This window comes from Taeniopygia guttata, chromosome 8 (genome assembly GCF_048771995.1).
Source record: "Taeniopygia guttata chromosome 8, bTaeGut7.mat, whole genome shotgun sequence".
NCBI lineage: Eukaryota > Metazoa > Chordata > Aves > Passeriformes > Estrildidae > Taeniopygia > Taeniopygia guttata.
The window spans coordinates 16,671,610-16,697,870 of record NC_133033.1 but is presented as its reverse complement, the minus strand read 5'-3'; the positions used below and the strand labels follow the sequence as shown (position 1 = coordinate 16,697,870).

At 37.9% G+C, this 26,261-nt stretch overlaps 1 protein-coding gene across 4 annotated transcripts; it reads right to left on the bottom strand.

Moving 5' to 3' along the window:
• MTF2 (metal response element binding transcription factor 2) lies at positions 1 to 25,763 on the bottom strand. Of its 4 annotated transcripts, XM_072932512.1 has the most exons (16): positions 25,486 to 25,762; positions 25,091 to 25,145; positions 16,091 to 16,289; positions 15,869 to 15,950; positions 14,551 to 14,646; positions 14,048 to 14,148; positions 13,570 to 13,718; positions 12,266 to 12,361; positions 11,318 to 11,386; positions 10,374 to 10,497; positions 5,680 to 5,747; positions 5,139 to 5,309; positions 4,381 to 4,489; positions 4,165 to 4,223; positions 3,925 to 4,029; positions 1 to 3,131 (listed from the first exon to the last, which is right to left on the bottom strand). In XM_072932512.1, the coding sequence occupies exons 5-16, from the start codon at positions 14,624 to 14,626 to the stop codon at positions 2,774 to 2,776; spliced, it is 1,485 nt and encodes a 494-aa protein (XP_072788613.1). In that variant the 5' UTR covers positions 14,627 to 14,646; positions 15,869 to 15,950; positions 16,091 to 16,289; positions 25,091 to 25,145; positions 25,486 to 25,762; the 3' UTR covers positions 1 to 2,773. The 4 variants fall into 4 exon arrangements, with proteins under 4 accessions (XP_072788613.1, XP_030135032.1, XP_030135031.1 ...); XM_030279172.4 differs by lacking the exon at positions 25,091 to 25,145 and having other exon boundaries at positions 1 to 3,128; positions 25,486 to 25,763; XM_030279171.4 differs by lacking the exon at positions 25,091 to 25,145.
• Between the last annotated feature and the right edge of the window lie 498 nt (positions 25,764 to 26,261).

The following is a 26,261-nucleotide window of genomic DNA, read 5'->3' as shown; positions in this document are numbered from 1 at the left end:
TTATGCATAGAAAAACCATAGTTTTATTTAAAATTCCTGTTGAAGTTTTGTTGAGAACAATGATTTGACAAATAGTTTGCTATGATGCATATTTTACAATTCTGACCATTGTGCCATTATTTCTTTGCTGTCTTGTTCACACAATACCTATAGTTTTAGAATTGTCACGAGAGACTTCTATCTAAATACTACTGTAATACAAATAAAACATAATGGAAAAATATTAAATATACACATAGAAATGGTTCTAAATCAGTGACCACAACAAGGCTGAATTACATATATTTACACACATGCGTACATACAATGATCGAGTTATACCAAAATGAAATCATTACATACAGCAACATTTGTCTTTTGCCTTTAGACACACCACTACTACATACAATGAAATTCACATAAAATGAGAAAGGCATTTGTAGGTGTGCTTTAATTACTACTCTAGCTCTATCTTCAGCAGCACTATTGCAGCATTTTCCAGTACATGACACCTTGTAACAAAGCATCCCTCAACCATAGCTGGAACACCAGTTAGTGTCTATGTGCAGGGCAAGTGTCTCCAGGACAGGAACAGGAAAGCTAGAAATTGGGAAATGATGGATGGGAGGATGCCACCAAGTATGTGCTTCAAGAGTACAGAATCAAAACTCATTCTTCTCTCTCAAAAAATACACACATTTAATGTTGGTCTTTTAATTCTAAGAGAAAAGCAATTCCAAAAATACAAACTGAACATCAGAGTTAAGTCATCCACCATAATAAAATGAAGACAACATTCACAATACTTAGGTCTATGGACAGCTGAAGTTTGACAAGTATTTTCTCCCCACACCTCCCCCATTTAAGTCCCCAAGTACATTCCAATACTTATCGTTAAATTAATCTTTATGAAAAATACTGCTGGTGTTCAGTTAGAATTAAAGGACGTGGATAAAGTGAAACAAAGACAAATACAGATAGTGTGAGTAAGGTTACAAAGGCTTTACATTTTGCATTATCTCAAGATATAAACATTCAAAAATTAACATGAAGTTGCTGTGTTATCAAAATATTGCAGCTATAGGCAAGGCAACATTAAATAGCTGAGGGTGTGAGGAAAAAACCCACACATTTTAGTGAAGGTAAACAGAAGTGGGAGTTTTTAATTAGCATTTTTATAAAGCTAATATAACCCAGCCAGCCATAAGCCAAACACAGGATAAAAAGCTTTCTCTGCTTCCTTTGGCTATTAGGTGACAAAAAAAAATATCAGAAAAAAGTCACCTTTTCAAGATGTTCAAGATGAGCAGAAAAAGTCAAATAACCAAGTAATGGAATAAATAAGTACTAACTCAGGCAGTACATTTAAACCACTCTGTCATTTGCTAATGTTACATAATTTTATTTTGGTGGCAAACTGTAAGCATGTATGAAAACTAACCTTATACAGTACAGTGAATAACCACCAAAGTAAAAATATTCTTCTGTTTACTCTTTGGCTAAAACCCCCCTCAAAAGTAGCAGACAAAGAAGAAACATCTAATACTGGCAAGAGATTTTTTGACTTTTTTAACAAGTAAAATAATCTTACCAATTTAAAACTTGGTACATTTTATAAACACAAAAGAGGTAATGTTGTAATAAAATCAGTAACGTTACTTCAAATGGCAACATTTGTTGACCCTGTGCAATAACACACTTCGTTCATACTACATTTATCAAAATATGACTGTTCTACAGGTATGCTCCTGTCAACTTATTTTAGAACTGGGACATGAAATTTACAATCAGAGTGCCACAAGAGCTTTCAAATTGTTATTTTCAGTAGAATTAATTTCAAAATCTTCAGATTCTGCATTATTTTTTAGCAGTTAATTCAAATGGAAAAATAATGGAATGTAGAGTACATGAACATCAATGACTGCACCCACTGCCAGAACATGCTGCACTGGTTGGACACTTTTCCATAGTACATAAAAAGCAACAGCACCCAATAAGCCTGAGAAGAAATGCTGCTGTGTAAATACTGGCAACTATTCCTGAAAAAAGAATTATGGGATGTATTCTCAGAAGCGGACCGATCCCATAATTTGTATTGCATAGGTCACAATCACACATTTATATACACGCCCAGGTGTGTGTGTGCATATACACCTCTGTATATACGCACACACGCGCACACGCACACACACAGAATATATTAAGAAGACAATGAAGTCTGGTCACAGAGCAATTTACAGGCTCAATATATTTTTTCTTTTTTTTTTTTTTTTTACACTTTGTTTGAAAGAAAACTTCAGTATTTTACAGTCTTCAGTAGGCATTATATACACTGCACTTATGAAATCTAGAAAGTATTGAAATAGAAATACATTTCTGCAAACATTTGGGTAAGAAAACAAACCAAGATTTTTCAAATATTTGTGCTATCTACATAGTATTTTCTCTAAATCACAATAACTGTATCCATGGAATGTTCTCTAGAAAAAGTCATCTTTTTTTAAACATCATGCACATTTTTAAGCAATTGTAACCCAAAATATCCCAAGCTAAAACAATCTAACAATGTTCAGATTAAAAAATTTAAGTCTCAGATCAGATTTTAAAAAGATAAGTCTTTATCACAAGAGCTGTAATGATAGCAATTACATGTTAAGGCTAAACTGGTTTTGTTTTTTGTTTTTGTTTTTTTTTTTTTTTAGAAGCACATTTAAAGACCATTTCTCTCGTGGCTCTGCATTATGAACTGTACTTACAGATGACAGTGCAGTGAACATAATGTTCAGTCCTACAGTCAGGATGCAGTTGCTCCTTCCCACTCCACAAGATACTGCACCTTTCCATCAAGTGTCACGCGACGAGCCAACACACGGTATTTTTCCCCACAAGCTATCCTACCTGCTGCACCAAAATAACTAGTGATGGAGTTCTTCAGATGATTGAGCTGTAACTCCTGATCTGCTAAGTTGTTAAGTATCTCTGTATTGAGTTCATCATACTGGTAATCTTCCTTGCTCTCATCATCTTTTACAATTTCTGAATTTTGAGTCTGGAGTGCTTTTCGTGGAAAGCGGCCTCTCCTCCTCAAATGTGGTATTGCAGCAGGCCAAGTTCTTCCTGTACGAGTCCTTTTTCTCGAGTCAGATAAACTACTGAAAATAAAACCCCACAGCATTAACTCCAAGGGAATTGTATGCTGTATCATCTGTTATTTCCATGCCACTCATGTAGTAACTTTGTTCTTTTCCACTTCAGAAGTACTTATTGTCTACAGATAGCTAACTGTAAGTATGACACAGTTGGCAATAATTTCAGAACTCTAAATTAAACATGAGCTCTTTGAAAACTGACTATTTATATCAATAATGCACAAAAAAATTACTCATGAAAGCACTCAATAGCATGAACCAGAAAGGGGAGACAAAATAGTAAAATCCATATACATCAATAAAAGAGAAATTTCTATTTGGTGAACTTGAGAGAGGGAAAAGTTTTGGCTTGCAGTAAGGTTGACTACAGTTAATAATTTATTTATAAACTCTATGCCAGAATTTTTTCATGCTCTATTGACTGTAGAAAATCACAGCATACTTAGTATTTTATAACATGAACACACAAACCTACAAAAACAAAAGCTGCTAAAATTAATTCAGAATACATCAGTTCTTTTGTGACCACTAGTAGAACACTAAGCTTAGCAAATGTTTACACAGTTTAATTCTTTACAATAAATGTCACTTAGCCACATATTTTGCATCAAAAACAATGGTTAGTGACACCAGAAAATCCTGAGTTGCAAACAGAACTACTGAAGACAAATTTTCACTCATCCTATTTCTTTGTTTCTCCCCATGCTACTTAGAGCTCTACTCTGAGAAAATTTTATTATAATTAATACACTACAAATCTTGATCTTTATAGCAGATAGAGTAACTGAGTAGTTACCTATAATGTCTGGAAATGTTAGATGAGGTAGTTTCTTTCATACTGGCAGCACCTGTGGATTCCACATCTGAGGTATTGGATGAATGTGCAGTTCCATCAGATTTCCTGTTTTGCGAGATAACAGGTTTGCCATGTAAAAAAAAAACTTCTATTAAAAACTGAGCTGACATTTCAGTAGCAAACAGATAAATTACATGGTGTTACAATGTTTTATGGGAGGGATTTTTGTTTTTAATTTACCCAACAGTGCAGGGTAATTCCAAGGCTGGATTCTCTATCACTGGAACTGGTTCATTATCCTAAGGGTGGAAAAAAAAGGTACTTGAACTTAAATTTTTTTATTGATTTGATTTGAAAGCAAGTGGGGGAAATATAAATTCATATTAACTTATGTTTTTCTTCAACATTTACGATGCAGTTAGAAGGAAGGAAGGAAGGGGGAAGAAATATCCTTACCAGAGGAGATGACTCTGGAGTTTTGTGAATCATTTTTCTTGTATAGGGACCAGGTGGACGACCTACTGATTTTTTTTTCCCCTTTCTTTCTATACCATTACTTAATTCCCTAGAAGAAAATTTGTATTTTATTCTGTATTACTGTTGATAATTTTCATTGAATGCATGTTTTCCTTTGGCAATAAATATACAATTAGATGTTTATTTCTAAAACATTGCATTAAATGAGGTAATTCTGGCAAATCAAAATTCGCAGGTACAAACCAACATGGTTTTGTCTTTATAATAACATAACAGATTCAATGTATTTCTAGGGATATTACTGATTCCCAAATGTTGAAGAGGAATGAACAAGTGTTAAACATAATTTATTGATATGACTACACTTGCTGAAAAAGATGGCACATTCACCAACACAAGTTACTGTTTCACAACATACTTCCTATTGAGAATTCTAGTTAGATTATTGCTTAAGAGATCCAGTAAAGCAAAAGGTTTTGTTTCCCAAATGACACCAAAAAAGTTGGGATATTTTCTATTGTTCTTAATGCTAAAATTCATGTCGATTTTTTAGAAGAATCCTAATAGAAAGTTAAGTACATTTGTTCTAAGACCTTGTTCTCAGAAATAATATGCCTTCGCAAGTATTTTTTTTAAAAAGCATTCTACAAAGAAAAGGTCTTTTTTGTTGGCAACAAAATATACCCTAAGTAGCCCAAATTGACCACAACACAGCTGGAATGACTGGGTTATTTTACCTCACATCAGGGATTGGTTTAGATGACTTTCTGCCTTTAATTTTGAACTCATGTGAAGTTCCTTCTGGTTCTTTATCAGCCTTTAAAGCAGCATTTGGTGGCACAGGAGGGACTCGGATTCTCAAGCCAAACAAATGCTTTTTTTTCTTTATTTCTTTTCCAGACATAAACCTAGATGTGAAATTATTTGTTAAAATTCTGATCCCAGGGAACACAACTTTTAAAATAGCAGGGTACAAGCAAAACAAAATTATGCAAAGAGAATATTCATTTAAATGCTACTTTACTCCCCTCTTTACCCCATCACAATCGTCCTTCTCAAAAACAGAATGTGAAGTGGAAGGAGGATGGAAGTTAAAACAATTCTCTTGGACTGGGTCACAATCAAAATAGCTATGCAGTGTTATAGTTTGAAATAGAATTATTTAAAACTTAAAATGCTATCTTCAGCCAGAGTGATTATCACATAGACTGAGAACTGTAATCTAAGTCAGATTAAATAGGCAAACAACATTTAAAACAAAAAATACCAATAACTTACATAGTCTTGTAATCATTTAATGCCTCCAGGACATGCTCATATCTTTCAGATTTTGGTGTGTCTGCCAGCTGTAAAGTATTAAGAAATCATTTAACCCCTCAAATTCTTTAGTAATACAAAGATTCCAGTTACTCTTAGTCATTGTAACTATAGAGTTGAATGTGAAGTACATTAACAAAATATTAGCTGTGGCTGCATATTAATCATGATCTCATTCATTTTGTCATTTACATCCACAGAATTAATGCCAGGATCGACCCCAGGACATAGAATGAGTTTCACTTTTAAGAAGGACAAGAAAAATATGTCAAAATCCTTTAGTATAATGAGGGAACCTAACACTAGATTGCTCTCCCAAGACTCCTAACAAAAAATCTTCTGTATGTACTCCTAAATTAATTGAGATTGCAGTGGATAACTATGTAGACAAAAGAACCTAATTATTTATGATCATAAATAATAGGACCCAATTCACATTTTTAATACTACTCAACTTGATACAAAAAAGAAAGGAAAACTCCCAGAAAAGTTATTAGAATTAAAAAAAAAAACTCAAACTAGTAGATCTATTTTCATGACCCTTTAGCTAAGACCCAGTCTAACCTTCCTCCTTTCACCAAAGCCTGAAGTAACTTGTCCCTGTCAAGCTTTCAAAACATGAAATCATCTCTCTGAAAAATTGCATAAATAATTATAAAGAAAAGCATAACAAGTATTATGGTGACTATCACATAGACACACCATTTACTAGAATGTAAAATTAGCTTGTTTATATTTATATTTAAAATTAGATTATTTACATTTATATTTATCTATGTTTCAATTCCAGCAGAACTACCATTTTTCCAGTTGCCATGCCAAAATTTGTAAATTTGTCTCAAATTACAGAGCTGACAGCAGTTTATAAACCTCACTATTAATACAAACACTAATATGAATTTAAACCAAGGACTGTACAACATTTGCAGCTCAAAGAAATCCAACAAAAAACTCAGGATCAGATAATGTCTAAATACAATTCTCCCCAAACAAGACAGAGAAAAAGCCAAAAAATTCAATGTGCTAACAGCTAACATAAGTGAGTAAATATACTCATAAACCCCAACCTTTTAACATGATTTTGGGCATGACTGATCATCTACCTGACTACTAAAACTAATGGAGGTGTCCACGTGGTTTTAGCCAAAGAAAGTAACAAAACTTCAAACTTCACCATATGCATTCCATACAATCCATTGCTATCTAGAGGTCTTGCAACATTAAACTACAGAAAATAGCCACATATTTATTGTTTTCTAAATAACAACATGTTAAAAATTACTGGCTTAGGAGTTCTGATAACTCCACCATCTACTATTGTCTTACCTACAGCTAAAACCCTTTTCCTCTTATGCAAGTATAAATAGATAGAGAAGGAAACCAAAATGTCATTTTTAACAATGGCAATTTAAAGAGATCCCAAAACCTCAAGAATCATTATACTGTACATGTCAATTATTTCTGTGACAAATTTCTCTTTCCCTTGTTTCCCTAATTAACTGAAGCCAATCAGATTTTTCAAGATAATTTTATCAACTTCATGAAAGACATTTAAAATCTGTTCAGCATAAAGTATTGAAATTCCTCCAATACATCTTCTATGAATTTATTCAAAATCAGCCCTTTAAAAATGTAGCATTCAGACTTCATATTGGTAGTTCCCTTGAATGTGTAGAAATATTGAAGAATTGAAAATACTAATTAAAGAAGTGAGTTTACTTATTTTGGATCTGCCCTTTCCTCCCTCCCCTTTAATTACAGATTGAGCATGGATTGATTGGAAGCAGAAAGGGGAAGAGCACAGAGAGGAGTGTAGCCTTTCAACTTCTTCAAAATGGCTTATGTGCTTCAAGTCAAGGACAGCTCCACCCCCCTTCATCCTGCTCTGACCAGCCAGTCAACATGAAATGTCACTTGTGTTATATGTTATATGTTAAATATAAGGATTATGTCAAATGAACAAACAATTTTCTTCCACATTTCCCTCAATATTAAGAAAAACAAAATTCAAAATACAGCTTACATACTTATTATGCTATACAGTAAGATAGTTAAAAGATTAATTCTATTGAAAAAATGGTGTGAGAGTTACATTTAGTGTAGCCTTTTTTTTCATTCAAAGCTCAAGACTTGATATGACAGTGTCGTGGTTTGACACAGAAAAAGAATATTTTTCAGAAGGAAGAGGGCATTCCAGTCAGGGGTCAGGTTCGGATACTGACACTTGGGGTAACCAATTGAAGGTGGACACCTCTGAGAACACAGAGGGGTTAAAAACAGAATTCCCAGGAGAACTCGCTCTCTTTGGTTCCGGTCAGCGGAGAGTGAAAACCTCCCCTGCCCAGCCACGAGCTGGGTGGGGGAGGGGAAAAGCCATGTGGCCTGAGAAAGCAGGCCAGGGGGTGAAGGATCGGAACTGAGCTGGGCCAGTTCCTGCGGATTGCAGATGGAAGGGTAGAGAACATCTGAGATGTCTTAGTTCCCCCCCACCAACCTAGAGGGAAAAGAGATAGAGAGCCTGCAGACACCTGGGAGTTTGCCCGCAGATGAGAAGGAGAAGGGGGGGAAAGATGCCCAGTGTGGGAGACGGAGTCCTGGGCCGAGATTTCAGCTGTCCGGGGAGTCCAGCAATTTTAACCCTTTTCTGTGAAATGAAGGCTTTGTGAAATATTACTCCTCCTCAGTTTGAAGGAAAGAGAGACAGCCTGGGACCTCAGATGTTAGGGGAAAGAAGGTTGCGGGGGAGATGATGGAGTGGCTTTTGACTGGACTTTTCTTGTTAGCCATAGAGTGAACCAATTTCTCCTCCAAGAGAGACTGCATTTTAGGGGGATGCAATGGTGAGCCAAGAGACTCCTTCAGCAACTACCAGTTCAGGAATGAACAGAGAAAAGCAGAGGAGGGTGTGAGGATGCCCTCCGTCTTCAGAGAAGAGAAGGCGATCTCTGTTCTTCGACCCTTGGCCCCAGGGGAAAATGGGGGGGACCTATAGTCCCACAATGAGACACTGGGCTGTTCCTGTTGGTCCTTGGCAAAGCATCCTTAAAGGGGCCCTATAAGCAGTCTCTGTCCATGCACGGTGGTGAGAGCACTGTGACATGGAGAGGAGAGTGTCACACTGGCCGGTGTGTCCGGGTGGTGCCATGTGTGACATGGAAACACAAGAGGTGGCAGCTGTGTTTCCTGGGGGTCTATGGTGCGAGGGGGACTCCTCTCTCCCCTGATGGACTCAGTACTTATGTGGAAGGGTGAAGACTTGATTAAGGGTCCAAATGTGTCTCGCTGTGGTTTGTTGGAGTTGGGTGGTGGGAGGAGGAATGTTTTGAAAGGTTTTCATTTTGAATTTTGTGTGTGATTTTTTTTTCCCCTTCCTTTTTTCTTTTATAGTAGTAGTAGTAGTGTAATAAAGTTTTTCCCTTGTTATTAAGTTTGGCCTGCTTTGCTCTGTTCTCGATTGCATTTCATAGCATTCAATTGATAGGTTGCATTTTCATGGGGTGCTGGCATTGTGCCAGTGTCAAACCGTGACAGACAGACTTATTGATTTTATATGACTTAGGTAAAAGATGCCATACATATCAAAGTAAACTAGATATGCATTCATGACTACTTTTTAGTATTGCTTTAGTGTTTGCTTAACTTTCTATCAAACTATTGACACTGATAGTTTAAAATATACATGTTTAGACTATTTTCCATTATTTATGAAAAATAGTTACTTATTTAAACCAAGAACATTACACTTGCTTCTCAAATTGTGTGTGCTAATAAAAATGGACTACAGTTGTATGAATTTACTGAAGAGAAGCATAAAAGTAGGATGCACTGATATTTAGAAAATTTCAATCTATGATATGCCATGTATTAAAAAACCTTCAAAACCCTATTTTCATGCACAAAAAAGAGTACTTACTCTACTAGCAGTATGCCACTTTGAACTTAAGTCATAAATTTTTGCATCTAACCTCAAATGCAGAAACAAAGATCAAAACTGTTCGTCTTAGTTAAATATGAAGTCAATCTACTTGAGTAAATGGATTTCCTTTAATGCTAAGATAAATGCTCAGTAATCAAATACCTGGGAAGATAACTAGTATAGTAATGAACTAAAATCAAAATGTGTTGACAAGTAGCTGAATTCAACTGCAAAAGGATCAAAACCAAACTGAATACAAACTGACCACCCCCACTGTAAGAAGAAGATGAAAGAAGAAATCTTTGAATACAGTATTTAACACATAAACAATGTGTTACACCTTAGAGACACTGAATGTGGTCTTCACAAGCAATATACTCTGCCTTCAATTCTACATTTAGATTTTTGGGTCAGGGCACATAAAATATCCAAGTAATAAAAGAATTATGAAACTAAAACAGAACGTAGATATGCAACAGAATAAGCAACTAAGTAATAGAAAGTCCCCATGCAAGTAATTAGTTGTGTAGATACCTTGAAGAAATTTTACAGTTTAGAAAAATAGCCACCACTTAAAAGACATTCTGTTTCTGCAAGGAAATAAATGATCTGGGATTACCAAATTTTAAGGTACTAAAGGATTTAACATCCAGAGTAAAACAGTTCATAGGTTGTCAACTTTCAGGACATACGTATTCACTGTAATTTAGAAACAAGAAAGGGTATTCTACTTACTCACCTCACCAGGATGCAATCTATCCCAGTTTTCATTAATGTAGGCCATAAGTTCAAGCTCCGAATCAAAATATTTCTTTTTATGAATAACACTTAGGTTGTAAAGGCATAGATGTGCTATATCTACCCTAGAATATTTGAATAAAAAAAAACCAGAGAAAACAAGTATTTTTCTTCCAATTGCTTTCCTTTGAAACAATTTAGTAGAAAAGATATTAGCATTATACAGGTGGAAGGACACAAAGCCCAACTTAAGACAATCCAGACAACACTATGAAGCCTCCTGCAATTTCTCTTCAAGTGACTCCTTCTGTTTTGCAACTCATTTTCATTTCTGCCTCATCTCATTGTCATATTTTTTTTAAAACTCCTAAACTGGTCTGGACCATGGGGTATGTAAGCAAGTCTGCTTACATACTTGAATGTATCAGTTCTGAACTCATACAAGTATTTTGGTGAATTAACATTTAACAAAGTAATTTCCACCATGTATTTGTTAGCACTAGGAATATATGCACTAAATTAGATATAATTTCTATTACAGACTAGTTCCATTAAGTCTATTCAAGCAAACTATTACAAAATTTATCAGGATGTGTGCTCTAATACTCACTAGGTTTGGCTTAGATAATACAGCAGGATCCTAAACCTGCAAAAATCATTTAACTTAAGATATCTCAATCTTCATATACTCAAGTGAGTAGTTGCTTGTTACTTCACTGAATGATCCCAGGATTGAATCCCAAGAGTATGCAATCACAATATCTCTCTACCCTTAAAGACAAACTTTGAAAGAAATTTATCCCTGATCATACACACAGTAAGAACAACTGGGGAAACAGCTCAAGCCAACAAGTAGATTTCCTTTTTAGCAAGGGGAACCAGAACACCAAAGGGAAAAGCAAAGCATGTATTCAACTCACCCTTTTTTTTTAAATTCATACTTACCATCTCAAGGGTAAACGTTTGAGGTATTCTGGTCCAGAACTGCAAACTGAGCAAATGAACGTGTAAAACCTAAAAATACACACATATGCATATGTACACGTGTCTGGGCAGTGGGTGTCCATACACACACAGGGTTGTAAAACCCAATCATGAAAAAAATTAAATATAAGCAAGCTAGAAACACAGCCATATCATATTTGTGAGTCCCTTTATTCTTTGTCTTACTTTAGCAACTTCTATACTCTGTGCTGGTACCTACTGAGCCAGATAAAAGGTACTTTGATTCCATCCTGCTACCATTGTTTCATTCGGCCTGAGAAAGTCCCTCAAACTGTGACTGTATCAGTGAAAATGCTCTGTAATGTCCCCAGCACAATCTCTCAAATGCAAAAACCTGTGCACCAAGGTAACTATGCATTTTAAGGACCCATACATTCGTGGGTCCTAACTAAGTTCCTTCACACAAACATTCCAGAAAAACTCCCACATACAATTTTAATAAATAATGAATTAAATGCTCTTTGTTTCTCTTCCCCAGTTTTCCTCTTTCATCTGCTGCAAGTGCTCCAAGTTCCTCTTAAAATAAAAGCACAGACCAGCACTCTTTTTAATTTATTTTTGTCCTAATTCCCCACACATGAGCAGAGGATGTAGAGCACATATTGTATAAAGGATTTCCACACAAAGTAAAGGCAGTAACAGCTGCAATCCAACTCTCCACTGGTCACCTCTCCACCACCCACAACTGCATCCTGTTCAACTGAGATGAAGAACTGCATTTTCTGGCACCCAAACACAAGCTGTCTTGTGTATAAACTTCTACTCAAAACTCAACCCCTTTTGGAAAAATACTGTTGTGTTATGGATACCCTAATGAAAGCTCATATGTGAGACTTCCCTCACATTTTAAATAAATACAACCAACAACATACAGCTTAATTTTCTTACCTGTCACCAAAAAGCATTGGCTTTTGGAGGCACTGCACACAAGCCTCATGAAACCACTGTTTACATTTGCAGCACTGCAACATCTTTAGATACCAGCTTCAACAACAGAAAGAGACACAAGATGTGTTTAAAAAGTTACTGAAAATTGTTTCCTCATTATATTTAAATTAAATAGGAAGGGATCTTTTGACCCAAACTGATTTGCACAGTTTATAAAACAGTCACCTCTACGGATAATTCAGTAACATTTAGTTCCATAATGAATTATTAGAAAATACAGACAGGAATAATAAAAGATAGCCTAGTGAAAGAATTAAGTTATTAAGTTAAGGAAAAAACCTATTTAATTTACTCTGACATCCACCTTTTAATTCTCAGTAAGAACTCAGGAACTCTATACAAGCTCCTTCTGACATACTAGATTAGCCTTGTTATTTTCTAAAGCACAACACAACTGCATTAAGTCACAAAATGTGTTCTGGGGTCCAACTACTTGAATCCTCAAAAGAAACCTCATAGTTTACACCTTTTCCTTTTTCAGCTTCTCCCTTGAGAAAAGTAACCATGCAAAACTGTAACCATGTTTGTTCAAGTCTCAAACCAGAGCTCTGTCCTGTGTGTGTACCCTCAAAAACTTGGCTTTTTTATTTACTTTATTTACTTCCTTGATCTCAAATCTCCAATGCTATCTTATTCTTTCACTCATTCATGCAGACACCAGAGTACTCATCTGTACCTGCTTAAGAAGTCCTCTTCTTGCCGTTCTTGTAAAAAAGAACCAGCAGAGGACTCTGTAATGCCATAAGAGGAAAAACAAAATCTTTCCCCCACCAGTCACTGAAAACCAGGATATGACATTATGGTAGAATCTGACACCTGTCTATTGCAACAGAATTTAATAAACTAATCTCTAGGTACATTTATACTTATGACAGAGCTGAGTTAACTTCAGAAAAATTCTGCCTAGAACTGCAAAATCATCAACAAACAACTCCATCCAAACTCAACACATCAACAATAGCAACTCAAAAACGTCTTGCTCATTACAGAATGTACTGTGATGATCATATGACAAAACTAAAACAAACCAAAATATTTTATGGGAGAAGAAATTAATAATATATTTCCCACTGTGAGACACTTAAAATGTATAGAGAATTCAAAATCCCACTTTGCATGCTGTTTCTGATTTGTACACACAACTGAAACAAAAACTAACAAGTTCACAAGGAAATCTAGAAGAAAAGAGTCCAAGTCTGTAGCTGCAGTAGAGAAAAGCTCTTGTATATTATGCATTTACTTACTCTCCAGGTCCTCCACAGTAGCAGTAACACTGCTGGACATTGGTTTTATGACCTGCATCCCACTCAAGGTCTGTTGCATTATATGGTAACGCTTGTTTCATGACTTGCAGTGCTTTAGCATTTGGTCCTTTCTTAAGCGCACCACCTCTCTGGGCCAAAACAGATACATTCATTTACAAAAAACAGTCATGTATTTCTGAAACTTTCAAAGCTTTTCATTTGATTGTAGAAAAGTTTTCATAACTTTCAAGCCAAATATTTTCAGGTGTATTTATGTTTTAACACTAGCACATTTGTTTAAAAGTGTAACATTTATCAATTTCTAAAAACAGCGTTACTTCTCAACACATGAAATTTTCATTCAGATCAAAGATAAAAAAAAGATCACTGAGAAAAATGCCCTTTGTTATGCTTTAAATTTGAAAAACAAAGATGCATGCAATATGAAATGTATTAACATTTTTTTCTAGAAACCCACCTTTGTTGTTGTTGCAAAGACACACTGTCGACAGAGCCATTTATCATCCGATTCAATCACGCTGGAATCAATATTTGGTGTGTGACACAGCTGATGGTAACCTGTATGAAAAATGATCAGCCAAACTGTCATTAAAATGACAAAAGCTTACACAGAATTAACTATGTTACCAAAAGCACATAACTTAATGCAACTATAAGGCATTACCTTATAGTTGCATTACCTTATATCATTAAGTGCCAAAAACCTGAACAAAACGATTGGTAACACATTCAAAATGGTCTTTTAAATTTTCTTAGTAGAAAAAAATAATCTTGACTTACAGAACAGGTGTTAGTCACTTTAACATGGATTATCATCTTTCACTGAGCTGTTAATAGCCACTAAGGGCTACAAAATTTAAGATCAGTTGAGCAGTCAGTCATAGCCGGGCAAATATCCTCCTTTGTGAAACAAATCAAAACATCTTTTAAAATGCAGTAAATAGAAAAAAATCTAGTTACCTTGCCCACATTTATCACATATAACCATTTCATTTGGTGCTTCTGAATACTCTTCCTGACATATTGTACAGACCATTTCCCCACTCTCAGTGGCTCCTAGACAAAGATGAGATTGTGATTTTTTTCAGATTATATCTGCAGTTGAAACAGTTACCTCATGTATAGCCTTCTTCATAATTTCACTCACAGATACATGCATTGTAGAAACACATTGTTACGGTGACAAACTTCTTAATAAGAACATACTCAGACATTTTGTACAGACTGTGTTATAAATTATTATATCACTTATGATAAACTATCAGATATTTATAGGTTTTATATTGCCTACTGACTATGCAGTCCATGGTTCCTCAACATCAACAATAAAAATTCAGTAACTGAATAAGGAATGCAAATTTAGGCTAAAAATACCTAAAAATAAATACTAACCAAGTTGGAAGGGACCCATAAGGAGCATCAACTTGAAATTTTCTCATATTCATTTATTACATTTTGATGGTTAGGATAAATGAATCAGAGATTATAAACTCAAAACAGCAGAACAGCATTTTTTGCAAGCACCAAGAAATAAAGCAGTTGATTTTTTGCTATTACAAATACAAAGCTTCTCCATTAAGTAGACAGTGTTTAGCTTAAACATCAAGAATCAACAAGAGCCAGAGCACATTTCCATTGTGTTTGTGCAATGAAGAAATTTTAACTGATTTTTAGAAGAAATGATCATCCATGCTTCATTAGTATTTGTTTATAAAAACATTAACTACTATCAAAATGTCTGAAAACCAATCAGGTATTATACAATAGGTGCCTCACTTGAGAACTACACATTTCTTTATATCACATGAATACTCCAAAACCTGTAATGGTTTCTTATGTGCAACAGTTAGAGTGCCCCTTTTAAGTATCAAAACTCTGTACAAACATAAGATTCACCAAGCTTTAGTTTCTTTCCATATTATGTCATTTCAACTGAAAACAGTACAAAGAATATAAACTCGGTGTAAATTAGGGTCTGGAATTTTCTGTTAAGGCAGAGAATATAATCCACCTCCACCCAAACAAACTCAAATGTGATTATTTTTGAAGCCTTCTTCATCTCATGCATATGAAAACAAACAAGCAAACACCCAAAACAAAACAGTAACTTCAATGACAGTTGTTTGAAAATATTTTTTCTTATTTGTTTCATTTTTGATCCTGTTTCACATGAAATTATATCACTCTTTAGTATATAATATAATAATCTTTTTTAACAGATAACACTAGTCTAAACAAATAAGATACCAAACAATGACTACTTCATGGAAGTTCTTGCCTGTTTGTATGTCCTTCCAGAGAACCCAGGATTTGGAACTGTCTTCAAATATAATGAAGCAGTTCTGTTTCAGTTTGTTTATCTGAAAGACAGAAATACAGCAGAAGCCATGAGTAAAAGCACCAAACAGAAGAATATATTTAATACTACATAAGTGAGACAATAATACTGCAATTTTCAACAACACTTTAAGACTCCAGTGAAGTTAAAAAATGTGATTACCTTTTTGATAGTTCCAAGATAAAACAAGCCATCTGACCATCTAGCTAGGACATCCTGACCTTCCTCAAATTTACAAAGTGGCTTTTTAGCTTTCTGTCCATCATGTACCGACAGCTTGGCCAGAGACGCTGAGCTCTTATGGCTGCGACGTAAAGGAGACCGCTTATGGACCAGTGAATTTCCCACCGCTGCGGAGTCTCTACGGGAAGGCAAGCAAGAGGAGAGAGCACCAGAACTGGGTTAAAGGAACATGACCAACTCCAGGTCACAAAAGGCCTGCTCATCTTTTCTAACTTTACACACCTTTGGTAGCACTGCCTCTGCTACCATGCAAGTGTACAAAATCTGAAAGGAACAAGTTTACAAAAGAAGTGTTCTAGGAAATCAACTAATGTAAATGAGGATGGGGATGCAAACACAGTTAGGATCAGGGAATTAAACAAGATACAGTCGATTGAAGAGCAGTTTCACCTCACTCAAGATATATTATCAGCATCAGAAACATCTGAATTAATCTCAAAGCACCGACAAAAGCAGTGAATCAATTAGTGTCCCATAAAGTTTGAGAATTTCTATACAGATACTTGTTGAAGTTGCTCTACAGCTTCAAAGCGAAAGGAATCATCTCTCTAAAGAATTTACTACTCACAATATGATAACAAAACTGGAAATTAAATGGCTTAAAATATCATATTAAACAGTTTAAACCAAGAAGGTTAGGCACAAGAAAATCAGCTGCTTCAAGCATATTTATAATCAATGTGACATTTAACAATGACATGATAGTAAGAGAAGCTATAATGGGCCTCTGGCACCCTCATGCACAACTGGGACACCAAGTTGAGTCCTGCTTGATCCCAAACACAAAAATATTCAGATGAATGAGTAATGAAGACTAGAGGAAAAAAAAAATCCTTTGGCTTGTTTTACAGCTGACACCTTATCACTTCATCTGACATCCTTCATCACTGCATCAGAAAATTAAACTGTCATTTTCCATCTTCACTCTTCAGAGTGCAAGTAACAATGTCACCCACCACCCAGTCAGATTTCCTAGATAAAGAATCTTACCAATACTGCCGCTTCTTCCACAAAAGCTGATTTACTGCTACTTGTCCTCAGCTCTACTCTAACTTCTGATAAATGAGACAGGATACATGTACCATTCAAAATAGGTTTGCTATAACAGAGTAAAAGCCTGGCAGCCCAGGACATTTACTTTTTGCTTTCTCAGCACTAACATCTGGTTTACAACTGGTTTCACAGAACTACTCTCAGAGAGGTTCAAAGACATTCTTTCCAATTTTTTTCTGGGGCTTAAGACCCTAGAAAAAGCTAGGTTAGCCTAGCTAGGCTAGCCTAGAAATAAGAAGCTATTCCTGCTACAAGGTAGGAACGTTTACTCTTCTTTTCCAGTACTTGAAAATATGTGTCAAAGATCTTGTCACAAAGACACAAATTCATTTATTATAAACAGTACACACTGTCACTTTAAAAACAACTGTGAGCTTTCTTTATTTAAAAACTATTTAAAAGCATTCTTTTAAGTACAAAAGTTTGTCTCACAACACCACTGAAGCGCAACAAAAAAAAAAAAGTGCATCACGTGCATTCTGGCACAAAACACTTAAACTAATCTATACATTCACTTATACAACAACGTAAATACACAATAGCAGCTTCAGACCCTGACGCTTGATACCCAGCAAAGATGTGAGCCAATAAACCAGACACTTCTCCATTGTCCACACTGCTCTCTTTGTGAGTGATGGCAGTGCTGAAGTGACAACTAAACAGCTCATGAAGCAGCTCCTGCTGTGGCAGTTCATGGTTTATCTCAGACACTGAAAATAGGGTTAGTTATTACAATAGGCTAACAGTAACTTAACAGTTGCTTGCCACATGGATAGGAAGTTCCTCTCCAGGGAAACATTCCCTCAATGTTTTTGACTGCGATTAAGTAGGAAGTCAACTCCTTTAACAAATTGACTTTAATGAACAGGACACAAGTTACTTAAAGTAGGTGTCTCTGAATTATCTTCCAGAACCACTGCACAAGAAATGCAGTGTAAAAGCTACATGCATAATATGTTACTAACTTGCCCATCTGTCTTGTCACAGCTCTAACTGTTGTAGTGGAATGCCAAAAAGTCACACTTACCATTAAAATAAAACTTTTGTTGGAAGTTCAAATGCAAACTGAATTTTAAAATTGGCAAGCAAGGTTAAAGTTCCACATTTTCCAGCAATTTGCTTTCCAGTCTTTCTTAGTTAGCTTCATAGAACCTTCCTAACATATAATATGGTTACCAACAAACTTCGTAACCTTGAAATAACTTCCCCACCATCTTAAACACTTCTCTCCAAGAACTTATAATTGCACAGTATGCATCAGATGCACTGTTTTCCAAAAAATCTTCTACGGTATAAAGATCTACGTTATCTCACTTAACTTTCACAACCAAGCTACACTGTATGTCATACAGTATGTATGGTTTTACATCTATTACTCAATGTTAATTATGATGTGCTGTATTCTTATTCTAGCACTCAAAATGCAAAACCAAAAAAAAGTACTTATATACCCATAAAATCTTTCAGAAGTTAGTGGTGGCAGTCAGTAAAATGTGTCTGCACACTGATATATGTTTGAAAATAGAAATGCAATTCCACCTTTTCTTGAGAAGTTGATGCCATGAAACACTGAAAATGCTGACTGATTTTCACCTGGAGTCTAGACTATGGCCACAGATATTCCCAAGCAAGACAGGCAGATGGATACCTTCTATTCATCTGCCTTATAAAACAGTTCATAATATGTTGCAGAAGACTAATAGTCATTGCCAACAGCAATGGCAAACTCCCTCCCAAAGTCAACTACCACATCAGTCTGACTTACGAACCATAAGCAGTTACTATGCCTAGCATTGTATTTTTCAAAATTAGATTTGTTAGTTTTGACTCACTTGTAACTTTAACCTCTTGATCAGCAGTTAGAAAATTTTGGTTTACGTTTGGAACCTCTACTCCTCTACCTCTACAGCTATTCTACAGAAGGAAGAAGTGGAAAAGCTGGGGAAAAAGATGTGAAGAGGCTGGAGGATTAAAAAGACCGAGCATTCTTGTTTCCAAGTGTCTTTTTCTTAAGATCATTCATACTCCTGTACTCCTTCAGTCTCAACAACTGCTATGAAAAAACTTCTGTTAAGAAAAATTTCCTTGACGGGTGGTTGCTTTGGGTTTTTTCTCCCAGCATCTCAGTTCACTGATCTGTTTAACAGAACAGTTTGTAACCACAACTGAATAAATGCAAACAAGCAACTTAGGACACAAACACCCTCATCTGGCACTGCCAGACTGCATGACTGAACTAGTCAGGTTCACTAACAATCCATACAATTTCAGGAAACTTTTTGAGAAGAGCTGCCCTATTCATAAATGCTGCAACAGTAACAGATGATAGCTATCCTATCAGATAGTTTTTGGAAGCATTAAAGATACTAAGTTTTAACAACAAAGTGTCCAATGAACATTAAGAGAAAATTTTAATCCACTGACAAAACTCAAAGTGGGACAAATAGCTCATTTATTCCTAGTAATTACAAGTCACAGTGAAGGGATGATTACTTCAAAGATTTATCAGAAGGTAATTCAGATAGAAATCACACACAGAGCATTCTACTAAAATAGCCCACAGAGGTTTAGGACCCATCTCAAAACTGGAAATGTGGTATCCCACAGGAAAGCACAATATAGTGAAAGATCTTATAACAACTGGAGAGAATAACTTCAGATTATGGAAGTATGATGTTACTGCTGATTAACTGCAAATTCTTTTGGTCTGAAGTTGCCAAGTAGTCCTTTATTACCCTTTACTGGAGAAAACTGAACTATGAAGAACTTGTAAGATGCTGTAAAACAACCAGCAGTCTGTTCTTCTCTCCTTAAAACAGGAAAGTTAACACTCACATGCAATGAGGGGAGTGGAGGTGTAGCAAGGGCTCAGAGCACAGAAAATCCACGGCAGTTTCACACATGGCTTATCCAATACAGCAGCTTGCTCCCTTCCCAGCAGCTCTGGAATAACAAGCTGGCTTCTCCATTAACTTCCATTCAGTTTTCTTTCCTTTAATATGAATTCACTGAATGATATTTAAAACAAACTGAAGTACCTCACAGAGAGATCTGCTGACTAAACAAGCCAGGTACAGAACAAGTGCTCACAGCTAGAAGACAGCAAAAAAGGGAAATTAATCTTGTCTGAGAGTAATAATCATAGCTTGTTTACCCAACTCCACATAACCAAGCTAAAGCCATGTTCCCAAAATTGCCTATGACCTGGATCTGGTACCTACATTAACAGCTGGAGAAATGCTGGATCCTGGCCACATTTCTTCCTTTCAGCTTCTCCACTATTTATGAGACCTCATACCAAGTATTATCTGTTCACTGTGGCAAACATGAACAAATAAAAAGATTCTCCCCCAAATAAAAAGATTCTGCTGGGCCAAGAAGACAGTCAAAATTAACAGGATGATAGGTCAAACTTAAGTTAGTTTCCTCCACCCCAACCCAGGTCCAAACTTCAGATCAGGTTGATTCAATGGGTAACAAATTAAAAAAAAAAAAAAAAAAAAAAAAAAAAAAAAAAAAAACACTTTGCTTTTCATAATACTAACATTACTGCAACAGTCACTTTTCAATTACATGTATACAGTCTATTATATTAGTACATTGCCATTAACTTTTATTAAGCAAAGGATCAAGTACAAATCCAGATTATAGTCTCTCCTCTACTTCACAGACTGAAATAAATATTGCTTTTCCAATGTGCCCTATCATACAACATCTACAAAACACACTTGAAGCTCCTTGTCTTTACGCTATTCTGCATGCTGGTACAATCAAAAGCTAACTGTACCAAAGAAGGGCAAGGGGACTCTAAGCATTTCTCAGTCTAGAAAAGCAGAGAGTAATGACTGGGAAATAAGAAATACATTACCAAATTACTTTCAGTTTTAAGTGTTGTTTAGGATAATACAGTAATTTAGGGTGGAAAGGCTCTCTAGTCCTGCTCAGCATAGCATCAGCCATGAGGCCAAATCCTGTGCCCCCATTTCACTGGTGAGCTGCCACCCTGGGGAGGGGCATGTTCCCTCCCCCATCAGAATCTCTTATTTCTGTGTAGGCACCTCTTATCCTCCTGCCATGTACTGCTGTGAAGAGACTAACTGCATCACACTAATTTTCTCATAGGAGCTGGAAGGCTGCAGTTATGTCACCCTGAAGCTGAATGAACCTGGCTCCCTAAGGCCCCTCTCACAGGGCAAGTGCTGCACTTCCTGACTGTCCTGGTGGCCCTACACCAAACTCTTCTAGTTTATGTCTCTTGCAGTGGTAGCACCAAAACACAGCATTCTACTGAGATGCTGTCCAATGACTTTTGTGTAGAAGGAAATAATCATTTCCCCTCAGTCTTCTACTTCTGTTATTAAAGAGACCACTTGCCTTAGCAGAATATCAGCTAGCACTGTGTCCTGTGAGCTTTCTGTCAGATCCCCAGACAATCTTGCAAAGCTGACCCCCAGCCAATCATAGCCTGGGGTTCCCTCTTCAGATGCAGGACTTTGCTTTCTTATCTGTTGAATTTCATGAAGTTCATGTTCAAGCTCACCCTTCTGCCTTGCTGAAACTGAGGCTGGGTGAGGTTCTCCCCATGTTCAAAAACCCTGCCATTTTTAACACAGAACATGGTCAGGCTGTTCAGGCCATGATTTATATTTTTGGCAACTGTTACCAGTCACCTTTCCATGCATCCAGAAACATCCTCCAGGAAGACTTCATGCCTTCCCTAATGACCAAGTGAAGCTAACGAGCCCATGGTTCTCTGGGTTGAACACTTAAACCCTTTCCAAAGATGGCTGTAATATGTACAATTCTCTAATCATTATGGATTAGCCCTGTTCTTCACAACCTGTAATAATGAGGAAGAGCCCTACAAGAATATCACATAGTTTCCTTGGTGCTCTTAAAAGCTGTCTGGTCCCACAGGCCTACATGAGTCAAGTTCACATGTTTATTCAAATGTGCAGCAAACCAATTCATAGGCCACTCCAGCAAAGCTTAACAAATCCACCATGAATAGAGGTTAAAATATCATTTAAGGCAGAACAGCTTTGTCCTACCAATGATGTCAGTAAGCTGCTCCTTGTCAGTAAGATGAGAAATTGTAATTTGCTTATTCTCAGCTTTAACCAGTCAACCCTACAGTACCCACAATGATCAAATGTGATTTCACATAATACATTACTATCCCAATAGGATGGTTTGCTTTGGAGATGGTTTTAATTCTTTCAAAGGGCCTTATATTTTGGCTATGATTTTCTTTCTCTGAATTCTTCTGTCTGGTTAGATTCTTTAGGGAACTCTCTAGTTATCAGAGAATATATTTTCATTTGTGAGTTTTTAAAATAGAGCCATGCTTTCAAAAGTATATACATCACATTAAGTGACAAAAATAATAACTTTTGCTTCTAAGAAATAAAAAACTGGTAATAAAAACTAAGTGAGGCCCCGCAGCCTATTAATCTGATTAGAAGTTATGTCTATGAATCTGTTGTATACCAGAAAGAAGTTTAGCCAGAGCACTCAGGGGCTAAGTGACTGACTGTGACACAAAACTTGTTAGCATCTAGATAGAATACTGTGGTTTTGCTCTCTGACCCTGTGAAATTACTGTCCTTAATAACGTTGATGCATACTGTTAAAAAAAGGTGGTCACCAGGGTAAGTGTACTCCCATGTTCATAATACTACAGTCATTTGTGATTTTATTTTTGCTCACATTCTCCCTCAAGAAATCTTAAATAACTAGAAGTGTTTTAAATCTCTTTGATATAAACAGTGAAAGGATGAAAGTTTAAAAGATCATTACAGAATAACATATTTAGTAGGTAGGGAAGAAAGGCAGGGCAGTCGTGTACAGCAAGAGCCATTTGTCTGGCGTTGATCATGTGTTTGCACATTAAGGTACAGGGAGAAAACAATGGTACCGGGTCACAAGACACCTTTTCCGACCAAAATTCCCCTTAATTGTATCCCCAGCACCTCTGTGAATGCAGCAACTGCCTTTTGGGTTTCTACATTATCCAAATCCAGTACCTGCAGCAACAGACCTAAGGGAGTGTGAGCACACACCCCAGCAATGGAAGAAATAACAGACAATATGCTACCTTGCTCTGGGAGAAGTGGGAAAGAAAAAGGATTTCAGAGCTGACCAAAATAATAAGTTATCTTCTTTAAGGTCAGTCTGCAAGAACAGCTACCTCCATAAGCATTCCAAAGAATTAAAAAAATAAATAGATCTAAAACAGAAGTGAAGATATTTAGCTAATGAAGTATGTCCAGACTCATCAGGAACGCTCTCATCATTAGCTCTCCTTCTCTCAAAGAAAGTTAAGCACCTTGATTTCACTCTTCCATGGAGATTACCTCTCCAGCCGTACCTGTGGTTTTATAATTCTTCTCCTGTTGTGTTTTGCTCAAAGACACACTTCCCCTCCATTTCCAGCAAGGAAGGCCTGTGAAGAAGGTGAAACCAACTCTGCAGCAAGGTCAGTGGCCGCTCACACAACAAATGTGGTCAATTCAAAAACTAATCAAAGATTCATACTGGCTTCTAGTCACATCTCCAAGCTTCCTCCTCTACAACTCACATGAAGAGCACAAAATATGCTTCAGTGCCTCTACATTAATTCACATCCATCTCCAGGGAATACTGAAGTCCACTGTCCACTAGGAAATTAACTGGAACTTATTTGTTACAGATGCTCTTCTCATAAATTTTACCTGACCTCCTGGTGCAGGGAAGGACAAACATAACGTCTTACTAACTACCAATACATGTCTCTTTCACCTATTAAAACAAATAGATATACCCTGCTGATTAGCCATATTAAGTCATATGAGAAGCATCTAGATCTGATTTTAAATTCTTTCCAGAACAGAAAAAGCAAGTTGTTGAGAAGCCACACATCTGTATTTGACAAAATAAGGGTTAACTGCGGAAAACATTACTACATTATACTCTCAGCACAGATCCACTTTCACAGCTTGTAGCTCCTTGCAAAGACCCTTCTCATTTTCACTGTATTATGCATTTCCTTTCATATGTTCAATCTTTGTTTTCCCTTATTCTCCTTTAAATGAAAAGCTCTGAACTCATTAACCTGTATTCTAATAATACAGAAATGAAACATTTTCACCTCTTCTTTTAATCTCAAATGCTTTCAAATTAAATGTAATTTGAGCTCTCCAAAAAAAAAAAGGACAAACATTACCAGGTTAACTTTTACCCACTTGATTACAGATCAAAAGGAAAAAAAACAAAAGGGAAACTTTTTTGTTATTATGCCATACTTTTGGCAGTTTGAGTGTATATCACAGATCACATTCCCTTACACTAAGTCAGGAGAAAGCCATGTCATTATCCATTACTGCATTTGACCTTTCAAAGTTATGATAAGCTAGGCCTATCACAAATTCCAGAAACAACCATAATGCTACACTGCTTTCCTGGCAGAGCCTTCCATTTAATTATGCAGGCCCTCTACTTCTAATAGCACCCCGATCCTCTGTGGATGAACGACAACCCTTGGTATTTCAACACTAATATCAGTGCTCAGAGCATCCAGCACAGAACCATATTGTTCTCTTTCACTAGAATAGGTATCAGCCCATTCTTTCCACAGAATTTAATACCAAAAAAAGGAAAACGCATTACTGCATACCCTTTCAGCCAGCAACAGTTACCACATTTAAGTGGACTAAAAACCTGCTGTGCACATCCAAATCGTCAAACCTCACTGAAATTAAGAGGTGAGGCACTTCAAATAAACAAAAGAAAAAAAAAAAATAAAGAAAAAGCCACAGAAGAAAATCCCAAACAAACAAAAAGAAACAAAAAAGCCCCAAACACAAAGTTACCAACGAAAACCACTACCTCTTTGTGCTGCTCTCCTCGCACTCGAGCAAACGCAGCCTACTCGGACAATATCCTTAAAGGAGAAGACGAAAATACAGCTGGCGCGAGGCTGATGGCACCTCACCGCTGCAGCCCCCGGCCCCGCCGACCGGCCCGCTGCCTCCCTCCCTTTGTTTTGGTCACCGAGGAGCACCACTGACCCCTCACATTCGCCTGCCGGCGGCCGCTCGGGAGCTCCCTCCCCCTCCCTCCCAGGCCTCGGGCTCCCCGCCGGAGCGGGCCCCCGGCCGCGCTCCCCGCCGCGGGGCCAGGATGCGGCACCGCCGGGATGCGGCACCGCCGGCCCGGCCTGCGGGGATCGCGCCCCCCCCACCGCGCGGGCCCGGCCGCCCTCCCGCCCCCCCATCCCTCACCTCATTCGGTCTCCCCAGTGGTGCCAACCGCCTCATACAGGGAAATCGGCGAGCTCGGGAGCCTCCCCCGGCGGCGCGGTGCAGTGCGGTGCGGCCGGGCGGTCTGTGCGCAGCGGACCCCCCGGGCACGGACCCGAGGCGGAAGGCGGCGAGAGCCGGTCAGACCCGCCTCACAGGCAGCCCGGCCCCAGTGCAGCCCCTCGCCATTTTTGTTTCCCGCGGAGGAGGCGCTGGTGCATTCTGGGAGCACAAAGGGCCGCGGCCCCGCCCCGGCGGCCCCGCCTGCGCCGGCAGCGCCGGGGGCGGGCGCGCCGCGGCGGAGGGACACGGGCGCAGCCGAGCCGCGGCCGCCGTGAACAAAGAGGGACTATTTGAGGCGCGCGCCGCGCGGAGCTGTGCGCGCCGTCGGGGCTCGCTGCGGCCGGGCGCTCATTGTTCCCGCCGTACCTGAGGGGATGCGCAGGGCTCGGGCCCCGCGGAACCCCCGGCCGGGATCCGGGGAAAACTCCCGCCTTGGAGCGGCGGCCCTGCCGTGTGGAATGACCCTGGGTCCGTCTTCTTGCCGCGGTGGTTGGCGAGGCCCGGCCCCGGTACCGGAGGCTGCCGCGGCCGGCCCGTGGGCAGCGGAATGCACAGTGTGCTCCTCTGCACCGACATCGGGGTGCTGCCATTTTAGGAGATGAGCTGAACCTCAGTTCCAGGTGTTAGCAGCAGCTGTGTTAGCTGAGCTAAGGGAACGGGCTGAACAGGGAGTCATGGAGTCTCCCTTTGGGTTC